General features: G+C 39.8%; 1 protein-coding gene across 2 annotated transcripts; it reads left to right on the forward strand.

The window, feature by feature from the left end:
- The first annotated feature begins 284 nt into the window (after positions 1–284).
- LOC117418125 (golgin subfamily A member 7B) lies at positions 285–15,586 on the forward strand. 2 transcript variants are annotated; one of them, XM_034030739.3, is made up of 6 exons: positions 285–433; positions 8,910–9,035; positions 9,991–10,143; positions 12,542–12,643; positions 14,207–14,310; positions 15,217–15,586. In XM_034030739.3, exons 1-5 carry the CDS (start codon positions 422–424, stop codon positions 14,288–14,290), a joined length of 477 nt encoding a protein of 158 aa, XP_033886630.1. In that variant the 5' UTR covers positions 285–421; the 3' UTR covers positions 14,291–14,310; positions 15,217–15,586. The 2 variants fall into 2 exon arrangements, with proteins under 2 accessions (XP_033886630.1, XP_033886629.1); XM_034030738.3 differs by having other exon boundaries at positions 14,207–15,586.
- Positions 15,587–15,820: the final 234 nt, after the last annotated feature.

A 15,820-nucleotide genomic window follows, 5' to 3' on the forward strand; every position in this document is an offset into this window, starting at 1 on the left:
TGTACAGATGTGCAGATGTTCTGATGTTACTTTTCAGTGGGAACAACAAATACAGTAATAATAATAATAATAATAATAATAATAATAATAATAATAATAATAATGCAATTGGAAACAAGAAGTAACTTCCTTTTATGCAGAGTAAATTAAATTATAGATCAGTAATAAAAAAATAAGGTGATTGAAACTTTAGCTGGGACATTATATTTAGCCTTTAATCTAGTGTCTAATTTAATCCAGTCATCATAACCTCTATGGCTCATTACAATTACAGGCGATCCAGAAAGTGACAGACAGTAATACCGGCTAGCACCCATCAACGCAACCTCCCTCCCTCCCGCGAAGCTCCAGCGCATTGCCCCATTACAGCTTGTGTTAGAGATTTCAGCACCGGGACAGATCCTACACCGTCTATGGCAACATGGCGACAGAGGTAAGGAACAAATAGCTTCATTGATAGAAATCTGTCTCTGGAAAGGCTATGCCATCTCGGTATTTGATTTGTATATTGAGTGAGTATAACTGTTGAATGCGAATATCCCTTCCCTTGTAAATTTAAACAATAAATAACGACTAGATGTAAGCTGCTGCAAACAGAGGACAGATGATTCAAGGCGAGCAGACTCGGTAGCAATAACTGCACCTGCCTCACAGCTCTGCCGGAACAAAGGAGCTAGCGGGCCCGTTCTCGCATCTCAGAGTCGGTTGTTGCTGATAACTGCATGTCCGGGAGGGCAAAATTTGCGTTTAGACGTGCTCAAAGTCATTAGCTATGTTTAACACAAAATAGTTGAATACAACAACATCGTATTTTTGTTCCGACTTGTTTGAATGTATGTTCATCTAGTAAATTGCGGCACTGGTTATTTTAGATTACAGTTATTTGGTCTTTAGTAAAATTTACAAGACACAGTAATTTACGAGACACAGCTTTGGTCAAATAGACAGAAGTAAGCAGATTGGGGAAATGCAAAGTAACCTGTGATAACGGTACCATATACTCAGCAGTGTAGTGTTCAAATTGAACATTGATTCAAAGCGTGTGTTTTGCACTATGAAAGCCATATTGAAAGTTTTTCTTATCATAATAGCAATAGTATTCTCTAATATCTCGGTGGATTATTGGCTGTACTGTGGAGTGTGGACTGCAGTGTTTGCCAGTCTGTTTGTCCCCAGGATACAGCAGAGCGATTGAATGTGGGTTTGTAATACTAGGTGGGGGAGAGTCAGCACCCTGGACAGAAGCTCTTAGTGCGGTCATAGATCTCCTGTTGTGATTGCTTCTGGATTAGCCGGAAGGGGATTGCACACTCTCTTATGGCAGGTACTTGTACAGTGCTAAAGGGCCAGGGGTAAGAACGTCCTTCCTACATCCTCACACTATCCTAGCTAACGCATTTCTAGAAGAAATCTGAAAGAAATAGGCTATGCACCCTCCAACTTGGTATCCTTGAATAGGTAATCATTCCATCAAATACATGATTTCTTTGTGTCATCAGTACCATAAGGGCAGCAGTACCACAGATATTATTCATTAATTACCAATGCAAACCAGCTGTCTGGGAAATCTGTCAAGCATTGTCAAGCTTTTAGGTGACAAAGGGTTTTTGTTAATACACCTAAGCTTAACTCTGTTCCTTATCACATTATAGGTTCAAAATTCAAGTCACAGTCAGTTTGAATTTCTGTATTATTGCACTATAAAAAGGTATCTTGTGGCTGGGAAAGATGCCTTTAGAATGTAAATAATAGTATCACACCGCTCTGCACTGTAGGGCTTTTACTCTTCACTGTGCTTTGATTTAAGCACTTTATTAAGTCATTGTGAAATGCTTTGCTGGATTAAAGACAGCGAATCGATGAAAGTTAATAATAAAAGTGTTTTGTCTCTGCTCTGTGGTTATGTTGTGATTCTCAAAAGGAAAAGTGAGTCTGTCAGGTCTGTAAATCTTCTCACAGCATTATTAGCCATAGCACACCAAGCAAGTGGATTGATCTTTTACATCTTGTCCTGCTGTTGTGTGTCTGATTTAAGAATATAGTCTCAGTTTATTAAACTGCATACTGTATACTTAATACCCTAGTCCTATTTACCAAGATTTTGTTTATCACATAATTAACATATAACCTTCACTACATCATACAAAAACAATGACATTGCACAGAAAGAGAATAATTACTCTCACAAAATTCTATCATGGTGACTTGTTTATCTGCATTTCCTATGACAATACTACTCTACTGTGCTTTACCATTTGCCACCAGATTAATTTTTTTAGCTCCTTTCTCTAACCCTGTTTTCCCCTTATTGTACAGATAGGGGACAGAGGTTTAAACATCTGTGCAATGCACATGCTGTTTGGAAGGCTTCACGTGATATATACTAATCCAAAAAAAAACAGACAACGGTTAATCAATTGCTCATTGAACAGTGTGTATCATTATGGTAAAGAGCTAAAGAACTGGGTTATTTTTAGACATTGTCATACTGCTACTAAACACTGTCTTTTTCTTTCTTCATAATGAAGTGAAGGTTGCAACTGCAATAGGAAGCAGCAGGAGAGAGAGAGAGAGAGAGAGAGAGAGAGAGAGAGAGAGAGAGAGAGAGAGAGAGAGAGAGAGAGAGAGAGAGAGAGAGAGAGAGAGAGAATGGGGGCTATTTTTAATTCTAAATCTGGAAAGCCTCAAAAAGACTATTACAACACTGAATTTCCATCACTGTTGCCATGCTTAAATACTTTCTCATTGCCCCCACAGTTTACAGTAATCATTTCCATTTTCCAAGATTTGAACTAGACATAGTTGCTTGGGAGGAGAAATTGTATATAGTATCTTGGGTATTGTTGGTAAAGGCCATTCTCTTCTTCATTTCTGTTGTGTATTGTGAAATGCAATGGTAAATTAATCTAGTTGCAGCTGCAGTAAGTGTTTGTTTTAAGCATTGCATGCACAGATCTGTGTGGGAACTGTCCACTATATTAAACATACTTTAATAAGATATAGAAATGTAATTATATATTAGAGCAGCTGCACACAATTTCAATATAATCAATGCAATTTTTTCAAGGGTGCGTGTGTAGGAAAACAAACAGTGGAGGTATTTGTAGACACATTTACTTGGTATATCCCCTTCAGTCACTGCGTGTAGAATTGTGCCATGTTAAGTTTCCTATCTATGTATCTATTTTATCAAGCATGATGATTTTTTCAATGTTTTGGCAGGGCAACTTCTCTAATGCCATAGAGTTCACACAAACTGTTTTAAATTAAAACAAAATTACATTGAAAAATTGTGACTGAAGGGGTTATTATATTGTTTACAGTATTATCCTTTCTGTACAGATATCCACAAGCAATGAATATTCCTTTTAGCTCAATTCCCATTTTCCTTTATCTCCCAGTGCTTCATTTCATTGTTTTTGAACATCATCTGCTTTACTGTGCTGCCTGGGGGCTGCTTGATGCTGTTGTTCTGATTATCACCACATGTTAAACACTGATAAAAGGAGAATTTTCCTCAGCAGCTGCATTTATTTATTTTTGTGAAAGCATTTCCAGTTGGTTTAGCAGCTGATTGACAACATGTAATATGTGCTGTAATATACATACTTTATTTTTTGGCCAAGTCTTAGCAATAATTTCCATTCCTAGTAGAATACAGCACAAAAAGGGAGACAAAACCAAACCAGGTAACTACAGACAAATAAGCCTGACTTCTCTTATATGTAAACTTATGGAAACTATAATAAGATCCAAAACAGAAAGTTACCTATATATGGTAACAGTATCCTTGGAGACAGTCAGCATGGTTTTAGGAAAGGGAGATAGGTAGGGATTCAAGGAAATGCATGCACATGGATTAGGGAGTGGTTAACATATAGAAAACAGAAAGTACTGATTAGAGGAGAAACCTCAAAATGGAGTGAAGTAACAAGTGGAGTACCACTGAGATCAGTATTAGGTCATCTGCTCTTTTTAAGCTTTATTAATGACTTAGATTCTGGTATAGTAAGCAAACTTGTTAAATTTGCAGACAACACAAAAATAGGAGGAGTGACAAACACCGTTGCAGCAGCAAAGGTCATTCAAAATGATCTAGACTTGATCATTCAGAACTGGGCAGACACATGGAAAATGACATTTAATATAGAAAAGTGTAAGGTACTGCATGCAGGCAATAAAAATGTCCATTATAAATACCATATGGGAGATACTGTAAATGAAGAAGAAATATATGAAAAAGATCTAGGAGTTTATGTTGACTCAGAAATGTCTTCATCGAGACAATGTGTGGAAGCTATAAAAAAGGCCAACAAAATGCTCAGATATATAGTGAAAAGTGTTGAATTTAAATCAAGGGAAGTACTGTTAAAACTTTACAATGCATTAGTAAGACCTCATCTAGAATACTGTGTTCAGTTCTGGTCACCTCTACACCGCTACAAAAAAGATATTGCTGCTCTAGAAAGAATGCAAAGAAGAGCGAACAGAATTATTCTTGGTTTAAAAGGCATGTCATATGCAGACAGGCTAAAATAAGTGAATCAATTCAGTCTTGAAGAAAGAAGACTACACAGTGATCTGATTCAAACATTAAAAATTCTAAAAGGTACTGACAATGTCGACCCAGGGGACTTTTCCAGCCTGAAAAAAGAAACAAGGACCAGGGGTCACAAATTGTGATTAGATAAAGGGGCATTCAGAACAGAAACAGATTTCCGGCAGCAGTTGCATTGTTCAGGTCTTCTGCATGATATCAGCTCTTAATACAGGGACCACTTTATGTCATTTATTTAAAAAACTATTTGAAGAGGATGTTCATGGATTGAGAGTCAAACTGTTTCTGGCATTATGGATATTACATGTTTCATTTTATAAGACAAGTGATTTTCATGCTCAGGTCTTTGAATTACAGTATATCTACAATTGGTGGAAGAAATGGGGATCAAACCTATGACTTCCTCAGCTCACAGGCAACCCCCTGCCAGCCTACAGTAGTGAGAAAGGCTGTTTCCGTAGCTGAGCATGCAGAGGTGCCGTGTATGCTGAGCGTCACACTGTGTATGCCTGTACACTGCAATTGGTTTGGCAAAACTGGAAAAACATGTCATATCAATAAGTTATTTTCAATTGAATTGCATTGAGCTGAACTGAGAGAGAGAGAAAGGGGGATGGAGGGGGAGTAAGGAGGAATGAGAGACATATATATATATACAGTGCCTTGCGAAAGTATTCGGCCCCCTTGAACTTTGCGACCTTTTTCCACATTTCAGGCTTCAAACATAAAGATATGAAACTGTAATTTTTTGTGAAGAATCAACAACAAGTGGGACACAATCATGAAGTGGAACGAAATTTATTGGATATTTCAAACTTTTTTAACAAATAAAAAACTGAAAAATTGGGCGTGCAAAATTATTCAGCCCCCTTAAGTTAATACTTTGTAGCACCACCTTTTGCTGCGATTACAGCTGTAAGTCGCTTGGGGTATGTCTCTATCAGTTTTGCACATCGAGAGACTGAAATTTTTGCCCATTCCTCCTTGCAAAACAGCTCGAGCTCAGTGAGGTTGGATGGAGAGCATTTGTGAACAGCAGTTTTCAGTTCTTTCCACAGATTCTCGATTGGATTCAGGTCTGGACTTTGACTTGGCCATTCTAACACCTGGATATGTTTATTTGTGAACCATTCCATTGTAGATTTTGCTTTATGTTTTGGATCATTGTCTTGTTGGAAGACAAATCTCCGTCCCAGTCTCAGGTCTTTTGCAGACTCCATCAGGTTTTCTTCCAGAATGGTCCTGTATTTGGCTCCATCCATCTTCCCATCAATTTTAACCATCTTCCCTGTCCCTGCTGAAGAAAAGCAGGCCCAAACCATGATGCTGCCACCACCATGTTTGACAGTGGGGATGGTGTGTTCAGGGTGATGAGCTGTGTTGCTTTTACGCCAAACATAACGTTTTGCATTGTTGCCAAAAAGTTCGATTTTGGTTTCATCTGACCAGAGCACCTTCTTCCACATGTTTGGTGTGTCTCCCAGGTGGCTTGTGGCAAACTGTAAACGACACTTTTTATGGATATCTTTAAGAAATGGCTTTCTTCTTGCCACTCTTCCATAAAGGCCAGATTTGTGCAGTATACGACTGATTGTTGTCCTATGGACAGAGTCTCCCACCTCAGCTGTAGATCTCTGCAGTTCATCCAGAGTGATCATGGGCCTCTTGGCTGCATCTCTGATCAGTCTTCTCCTTGTATGAGCTGAAAGTTTAGAGGGACGGCCAGGTCTTGGTAGATTTGCAGTGGTCTGATACTCCTTCCATTTCAATATTATCGCTTGCACAGTGCTCCTTGGGATGTTTAAAGCTTGGGAAATCTTTTTGTATCCAAATCCGGCTTTAAACTTCTCCACAACAGTATCTCGGACCTGCCTGGTGTGTTCCTTGTTCTTCATGATGCTCTCTGCGCTTTAAACGGACCTCTGAGACTATCACAGTGCAGGTGCATTTATACGGAGACTTGATTACACACAGGTGGATTCTATTTATCATCATTAGTCATTTAGGTCAACATTGGATCATTCAGAGATCCTCACTGAACTTCTGGAGAGAGTTTGCTGCACTGAAAGTAAAGGGGCTGAATAATTTTGCACGCCCAATTTTTCAGTTTTTTATTTGTTAAAAAAGTTTGAAATATCCAATAAATTTCGTTCCACTTCATGATTGTGTCCCACTTGTTGTTGATTCTTCACAAAAAATTACAGTTTCATATCTTTATGTTTGAAGCCTGAAATGTGGCAAAAGGTCGCAAAGTTCAAGGGGGCCGAATACTTTCGCAAGGCACTGTATATATATACTGTATATATATATATATAGAGAGAGAGAGAGAGAGAGAGAGAGAGAGAGAGAGAGAGAGAGAGAGAGAGAGAGAGAATAGATGGGCTTCAGTGAGTTACAGGAAAATAATTCCATCTAGGGTTTAGGTGATATCATAAACTATGAGACCGTTAGGTCAAGTAGTTTATAAACTGTCACAGAAACCCAAGATGCAAATTTGCTTTACAGACAGGATTATAGTTGAATCAATGGAGCCTGGAAAGGGGTTTGCTTTAGCCAGTGATACAATCAAAGTTTGACCTGGTGAAATAAATTATGGCTAAACTATATAAAGTATATAAAGTATGGCTACAGCAACAATCACGCTGCAACTGGCCTAGAGTAGCTGCTGACTCCTCAAGCACAGACAGTGAGTCTGGGGATGAGGGATGAGGGAGGGGCAGACAAGGTGGCAGCTGTCAGCAGCTCATCTGTCTCTGTTGTTCTACTGGAATTAATATGAGAGAAGGTCTTCCAGGGAACTTCATTGGGAAGAAACTTTAACACAAAGCAGAAACAGACAGAATCCCAGCTCCTTTAGTACCGCCGTATTCCTAAGAAACCCATGAGGTTTGGCGATGTGTAGAGGGCTCTTGAGTTTCTTTGTGTTTTTGCCCTGACAAGTTGCCACGTTTTACTTAAGTGTCATGATGATTCAGGATTCGAACTTGACCACATGAACTGCAGATTCATGTTGGTTTCTTCAAGTCCAAAGTCTGTCACTCTTCCTCCATGGGACTTCCAGCTAAAGAGTTTATATTATTGAAAGGGTCTGTTTCTTCTCTTCATCATATTGAGGGAACCTATTCCCAATGTAATCAGTGCCAAGGATTTTTTTTTTCTCTGATCACCTAGGATTTTCCAGGAAGACAGTGTGACTTAAACCCAGCTTGATTTCTCTGAAAAGTATTATTAATAATGGATTCAATGAGGTTAACACACCCCAGGGGCAATTAATAGTTTTTTTTTCTTCAAAGGCAGTGAGGTCACGGTTATGACTCGACTGAGTGTTATAACTGATGTGATGAATACATCTGAAATGCTTTTGTTGAGGAGTTTTGAAAAGAGCAGATGCATGTCTTTCACATAAGTCACTTCTGTTTTGATTTTTTTTTACCACACTAACATTCTCCCATTTAAAAAAGCCTAAAGTATATAATAAATTATTGTTTCATGATCTAAAATGTGTGCATTTTTCTCCTTCAGCTAGGAAACTGTCAAGTTTGTCTTTTGGAGACTTTTGATAATATTACTACATTAGGTGCCTGTGGGAGGGTGTGGGGAGTTCACTAAACACACGGGAGACAGACAGTTCTTTGAGACGCCTCACAGATGCATAAGATTTATTAATTTCTTTACCCCAGTGGGGTGGCACCAGGAATATACATGGGAGGTTTACCAGCAATGGTATTCCCCCCATGGTTGTGGAGACAGCTTCTTTCAGGAAATAATAATCAAAACCGAAAGGAGAAAATAACACGAGAAAACAAACACTGTAAATAAAACTACAAATAACAGTTCTGCTACCAGTATCTCGCAGCCTCCACTATTCTGTGAGGCGCCAGAATGATTGACATCTTTGAGTTACTCCAGGTCTCCGAGCACAGCTCCTGCTGTGTTTTCTCCTAGAAGGGCAAGAAAGAAGGAACCACTGCATGTTTCTTTTATTGGTCGATTGTCCTCCCAAGAGCTACCTCCCGACCACTCAGAGAGAGCCAGGTGACACACCCTCACCCAACCTCTCTGTGTCAGCGCCATGACTAGCAGGCAGGTCTTCCAGAGCTTTCGACACCCCCCTGCAGGAGCACGCATGCGCCCGATAGCCAGCACAGATCTTGCCGTGCTACAGTGCCCAATCTAGTTTAACCACTCTCACTGATATGAAATAAACACAACCTCTCTAAATGTCTTCCTCCGATGATTTATGTCTTAATGTATTACATGTGATTAGAGTAAGACTGGTGCATAGAGTACATCTACTCCGTGGGAGGATCTACACAGAGGGAGATCTTCCAGCTGCCATTTCTCTCCACAGTTTCACAACCTGCAGGAGCTGAGGCGGAGCGCCTCGCTGGCCACCAAAGTGTTCATTCAGAGGGACTACACCGAGGGCACCACCTGCCAGTTCCAGACCAAGTTCCCAGCCGAGCTCGACAGCCGCGTGAGAGCACACTCTTACATGCTTTATTGAAGTGGGATAGAAGGGTTTGCGGTTCTCCTTTATTTATTTAATGTACATCTTTTCTTTGTTTTCTCAGTTATTTTCCATAGACTTGCTTAATTGACTTCAGGATCATCAACTTTTCGACATCTTCACCCTATGGCATTTCTGGAGTTTGGCAATAACATCATGTCTAATCTGAAAAATATACATTGACCCTGGGAATCTTACTGGCTAATTAAAACATCCTAAATGGACACAGGCAGACAAGCTAGACATATTTAAAGTTTAAAGTGCAGGGTTACAGTGCTGGAGAGCTGACATCGGAGTGCTTTAGTGCTCATTATTAAGGTGCACGCTTACAGTAGCAGTGCTGGGTAGCAGTTACTGATTTGTTAAGTTATTGTGGTCGTGCTGGACCACTCAGAATTAGGTTCAGAGATACTTATTAAATCATTCACTTCAAGTGCTTTGCCTTGGAGTGCCATAGAGTTTTATAAAATCTGCTGAAGTATCAATAATCCAGCATTCTGAGCATGAGATCTAAATGCGTAGTTTTACTGCTAATAGCTTCCAAGGGGGACGTGACTTATTATATAGATTACAATATCCCAAATGTGCCTTTTGTGTTTCACTCATACATTGAATGTAACACTTACAATGTGGCAATTCATAAAAAAAACAATGGTTGGAATAAAACTGCAGGATATGTGGAATTGATTGTGAATGAATAATGATTTTATTGGAAATTAATAGAAAATAAGTTTTTATTAACTACTACTGCACTTTGAAGCATAAGACAAAAGCAAATTTGAAAATAAACAATACAGCAGTATTGAGCTAGCAAGAAATTGCTCAGGCAGTTTGCTTTTTGCACTTGCTTCAAAGTTGGACCCAATTCCATCTGAATGCCTCCTGCATAATGTAAAGTGTTCCCTTTGGCTGTCCCTGGCAGATTGAGAGACAGCTCTTCGAGGACACAGTGAAGACTCTCAACAACTACTACGCAGAGGCCGAGAAGATTGGGGGTCAGTCATACCTAGAGGGCTGTCTGGCCTGTGCCACGGCCTATATTATCTTCATGTGCATGGAGACGCGTTACGAGAAGGTGAGGCCCTGCAGTTGTATTGGGGCTCCCCTACTTAATACACTGTAAACCAAGGCTTTCAGTATGTTCTTACCTCTCCTAAAAATAACAATATTCTCAAAAGTGCTTTATTGTTTTGCTGTTGATATTTTACTGATCCAACTTAAAATGCTGTTGCCACAAGTACGCAACCTTAGAAGATCTCTTCCTGTGTAATAGCCCTGAGCCATACATTCATGTTCTTTGATTCCAATAGGACACTATAGGCCGTATTTTCAAAGCCTTTCCTCCATTCTTTAATTAACTCCTATTTGTTTTTAAATGAGAAAAAACATGTTGATGTAAAGAGAAAAACAAAACACACTGAGAGTGCTTAAGATGACTTTAAATATATAACATGCAGTAGTTGTTTGGTTCTAGTTTTGTAAAATTAGCAGGTGTTTTACCTCTTTCAAAATAGGATTTAATTAAAGACTGGAGTAAGCACTTTAAAAATATGGCCCTATATGAGATCAAATGGGGCCATGTTACCTGTAACACAGGAAAACATGCTGCATTGTGGCATCAGAATTCTGACAGAGAAAGAAAACGCAGGATGAAGACAGAGAGTGAAAAGAGAGTGATAAAAGAGGAGAAGAAGGAGATTAAGTGGAGGGAGAGAATACGTTGTTTTGCTCTTTTTCTGAAAGAGGGAACACAACCACCCACCTCTACCTATTTCTCTTGCCCCTTGGCACTCCATCCCTCCCTCTGTCTCTCTTTGGGTGAATTATGAGATTGCTGGTTGGCAGTGCGGCCAACTGGCCCCCGAATGTGGAGCAGAGTGGCATAGTGAAGCCTCCTCAGCTCATTGCCTGGCTGCCCCCTGCCCCCTGCTCCACACAGGCAGTTATTGTTTCAGGTGGAACTGTATCTGCATGAGAAACACTGCACATCCCCCGGCGCCCACACTCCCTCTCTCACTGCGGGTTGCAGAGTGATGGTTCAGAGCCCCGGGACTTTCTCCTTCACTGCATGGGCACACATCCCAGGGCTGGCTAGGGTTACCTGGACATACCTCAGTATGTCCACTCTGCACAGCTGGGGTCTTGCAGGGCACAGGTCCTGGGTGAGTACAGGCAAATGGGGCAGAGAGAATCTAAAACCATGGACATCCTTTATCAAAGGATCCAAGTGAAGTTATAGCTTTTCTACAGTTTTTATAGCCAATAAAACCAGGCACAAACAATCAGCATTAGGAATATTACAGAAATAAACTCTCTCAGTAAGCAAGCCAACATTGGGTTCAGGACAGGGACATGGTAAAGCATGGTAAAGCATAACTGACCATGGGAAAACATATGGAAGGACATCTAGGGCATAATTAATCACTGTAGAAGCATGCAAATGGTTTAATGCAAATTTACCATGGTAAATGGTGGTGCATCCCAGCATGACATGGAGAATAGTTATATAGTGAAGACACTCCATGAAATAGCAGGGTGGTCAACTTGTCTAAAAATGCAAACAGATGTATGCAATGTATTTTTCTAGGTCTCAGATGTATTTCCCTCAGCTGTGATATGATTTAGTATTCATCATAGAAAATAAAACTTTCTGGACTAGAGAACAAACAGTTTCACTTCAGTGGGGTGCGCAGTACTGGATTAATGGATTTGGCATCACTGGCTTGATACAAATAAATAACTCTTTTTTTACATGGCTTTTATTTCCTAATTGTCCCTAAATGTAAACCATTTTATTCTTGAGGTTAATGCAAAATGTAATTATGGTCTGTAAGAATAGCTCTTCAGGAGCTGTTGATGATTGACCTTAAGAATTGGCTAAGAATATTCACCAATGCCACTTGGATGGCTTGCATCAGAAAAAGACAAACCAAGAAATATTTGGGATGTGATTATAATACAAGTTAGGTATGTACATTAGCACCTTTAGCAAATACTGCAGAAGTAACAATAGAGACTGAGGGGTAACCCCAGTCTCCCAACATGCTGTGTTAAAAGCCAGGCTTTATTTGTGGAGGAGACAGACACGTCTTTATGTTACTTGACTAATTGCAGTTCATTACACTTAGTATAATAAATGCTGCTTCAGAGGAGCTTGATGCCTTGCCATCGGAAACTCCAGTACTATGCCTACCATTTAATCCACTATCTCTCTCTGCACAAGACTATAATAAACTAAGATAACATTTACTTGCACTCATGGATTTAAATAATAATCATCTTTGGCTTGGGATGTTGCTGCAGTAAATGATCTAGCGTTGTCTGATTTAATGTTAATTGCACTGAAGCAAAACTGGAGCCCCAGTCACAGTCCTGGAAAGGTATAGTGCATTGCTGAGTGAGTGTGCAGCTGCCAGTCGCTCTGTGCTATCTCAGGGAGGATTTAACGCTGCTGTCACGGGCTGTGCCTCTAGGTGCTGAAGAAGATCTCCAGGTACATCCAGGAGCAGAATGAGAAGATGTATGCTCCCCGCGGCCTGCTCATCACAGACCCCATTGAGAGGGGCATGAGGGTCGTATCCTTTCAAAGAGGAAAGAACAGTTCTGTGTGTTTTAGTGTGTCTATATATATATATATATATATATATATATATATATATATATATATATATATATATATATATAAATTGATGTGTTTCTTTACCACATTTTGTAAGAGCTTCAGTATTCTTTGGAGCTAGTTTAAGTTTTTTGGCATATTCATGCATTAATGTAGCAGGCTTTTAAATATTGCCCAGTGTACACTATGTTTCTTTGCGTTCATTTTATTTTTCGGGATAGAGCTGTAACAACATAGGTTTCTATGGTAACTGTGCTTTTATTATCACTGTAGCAATACCTCATGCGCGTGTGTGCATCGGAGAAAGAGGGAAGTAAGGAGGCACCCTTACTTCCCGGCAAACTGAAGAAGGAAGAAAGAAAGAAAGAAAGAACAAAAGTCTGTAAAAAATATATTTTCATTTTGGAAACACTGACAGGATGTCCAGAAGCTTTATAAAGGGCCTCTCACATCTCTCCCACCTTCACACAGCTCAGAGATATCCAGAAGCACCCCATAAACAACCCACGCTGCTCTTTATTCAGGGTGGTGATGTCACAGTCCCTTTGTTCCTCCAGATCAGAGTGCCCGGGGCTAATCCTCAGGGTGAGAAATCCCAGCCCAGCCACACATGATTCCTGTTAGTGACTCACCCACAAGAAAACGCAACGTGGAGACCATCCCAATAGCAGATGAGACATTCTCATGTTGTTAACCCTATTCACTGACTGGGCCCCAGGTACTTAAGGAGCTACACTTTAAAAAGCAATGCGAGTTTCTTTATTTTGTTTAAACACCATTTACTGTAACAGGAAACTGTCAGGGTAATGACAAAAGCATGCTTTTATCCTAAGTATATTCATTGCTCACACAGTGTGGGGGGCTTGTCATATTTAAAGACATCAGACATTTAGATTTAAATATTTTATAGTGGAATGGAAGGAAGATGAATACTATTCTAAATTATGAATTGAATTGTTTGTTATGCAAGTACCAGCATGTGCATGTTGATGATCTTGGAAGATTTAGAGACACATTATATGCATATATGGATGGGTCTAAACTCAAATAGGGTCTACAGTATAACAGGACGCCTGGCAATTTTACAATTTTACAAACTGAACACTCAGTAGTTTATTTCCACATCTCTCTAATTTTGTAATAATAATTTTTACTTAAAAAAAATAAGAGTAAAGTACAACCATAAAGCAGAGTGAAAGCATGGTAAAACATAGGTAAGCATTATAAAGAAAAGGAGTTCTGGTAAAACATATTAATAAACTATGGTAAGTGTATGTTATAACCTGGGATAACTTTACATAAAATATGCAGTACTTTGATTGTGTTTAACCAGATGTAAAATGTATTATTACTAAGTCAAGGCAAACATCATTACAGTGCTGAAGGCACTGGCTGTTTAAATGCATGATTTAGTGTTTGAAGTTATGAATGAATGTATTAACCAAATTTAACAGCTCTAAAGTGTTTGATCACAGTGCTATCTCCGGTGTGTGTTTCCTTAACTCCAATGCTCCTTCAGATTGAGATCTCCATCTTTGAGGACCGTGGCAGCAGTGGCTCCAGCTCCAGCTCCAGTTCCACCTCCAGCAGCAGTGGCCGGTGACTGGAGGAACGGCCCCAGGGGTACGGGTATCGGGGTGCTGGGCGGCTCCCCAAGATCCACATGCTGAAACATGAGAGCACCAGGTTCTGAGGGGAGCGTAGTCACAGCCAGGGGATCACACTCACACTCCTCTTTCATAGACTAGGTTTCCATGGGCAGACATCTATCTCTTTTTTAATTGTATTGCACTGATAGCTATCTTCGGACAACATGGTCAACAGCAGTGTACATTTCCTCTGCCAATGTGCCTCAACCCTCCACTGTCTGACATGGGGAGAAGGTAGTGTCAGTGCCCACCCAATCCATGGCTTCGCAGAGACACTGCCAGTAATGTGCCACTAAGTGCCAATTTTTAAGTTGATTTTTGTCGTGAACCTTTTCTCCAGGAACAGAGGGAGTAGTTTCACACAAGCCCCAAAACGGCCATCTGATTACAATGGCTTTAGGTCACTACTGACTAGTGGCTTTATATTGACAAGCTGTTAAACCACTCAGTCTTGCCTTGTGCCTTCATGTTAGTTTGTGCATTCCCATGGATAATTATTTTAGAGAGTTTGCCATTGCAGAAGCTTTACTATCGACTGAGCCATTGCTTAAGGCCATAGCAGTAAAAGTAGCAACAATTGTAAAAAAAAGAAGGATAAATGTCGACTAATGGATTTCCTCTACAGACACACTTTATTAAAAGCTTAGTAAACAATGTTGTTAATGTGCTTAGAGGCAGGCACAACTCAAGACAGTCATATGACAGTGTACCCATGGAAACAGTCTTATCTTTCATTGTTTCATTTAATGTCCTTGAGTTTAAGTGTATTTATTTACTAATTTATTAATTTGTTCATTCGTTCATCTGTTCCTTTATTTTTGTATCTATGTATTTATTTATTTATTTATTTATTTGTTTATTTATGTATTTACAATTTCAGGAATATCGCTAGGGTAGGCCTGTGTGCATGCTGATTCATAATTAAGGAGGCCCTTCCCCCCTTGGCAAAGCGAAGCCTCTTGAAGAAAGTGCACCAGTTCACAGGGGATCAACAAGTTTTAAACTTCCTCCGGCTTCAGCAACCCCCCCCCCCCCCCCCCCCCCCTCCCTCCATGCTGAGGTTCTGTGAAATGGACCACACCAGTACCAGGACCAGGCTGAAACCCTAAGGATCTGATCATTTGTCTATTTGGCTTTTCAGTTTAGGACACCTACAAGTTTCCACACTATATTTGGAAATATTTCCCCCCTGTATGATTTGAACTTCTGTTTTCCATAATACTACTAATAAAAAATATTTTGTTTCTTTTTGTATGGCTTAATTTAGACACTTTTTTGTATTTTTATTTATTTTATTTGTGTGTGTGTGTGTTTACATTATCTTTCACCTGGCTAACTCCTCAGACGTTTTACATTTTATAAAATTGAATTAGTTGCCCATTTGGCTTCAAGGGCCTTTTCAATCTGCACACATTTCTAGTGCCTTCATGTTTCATTCCGGTAGATACCCAGCCTGGGGCTGACCGATGGATTCTAAGCCATTG

The sequence above is a fragment of the Acipenser ruthenus genome, chromosome 13 (genome assembly GCF_902713425.1).
Source record: "Acipenser ruthenus chromosome 13, fAciRut3.2 maternal haplotype, whole genome shotgun sequence".
NCBI lineage: Eukaryota > Metazoa > Chordata > Actinopteri > Acipenseriformes > Acipenseridae > Acipenser > Acipenser ruthenus.

Coding starts and splice junctions, on each gene's coding strand:
- LOC117418125 (XM_034030738.3), top strand. Junction 9,036..9,990: donor CAGCCGAGCTCGACAGCCGC/GTGAGAGCACAC, acceptor TGTCCCTGGCAG/ATTGAGAGACAGCTCTTCGA. Junction 10,144..12,541: donor TGGAGACGCGTTACGAGAAG/GTGAGGCCCTGC, acceptor CTGTGCCTCTAG/GTGCTGAAGAAGATCTCCAG.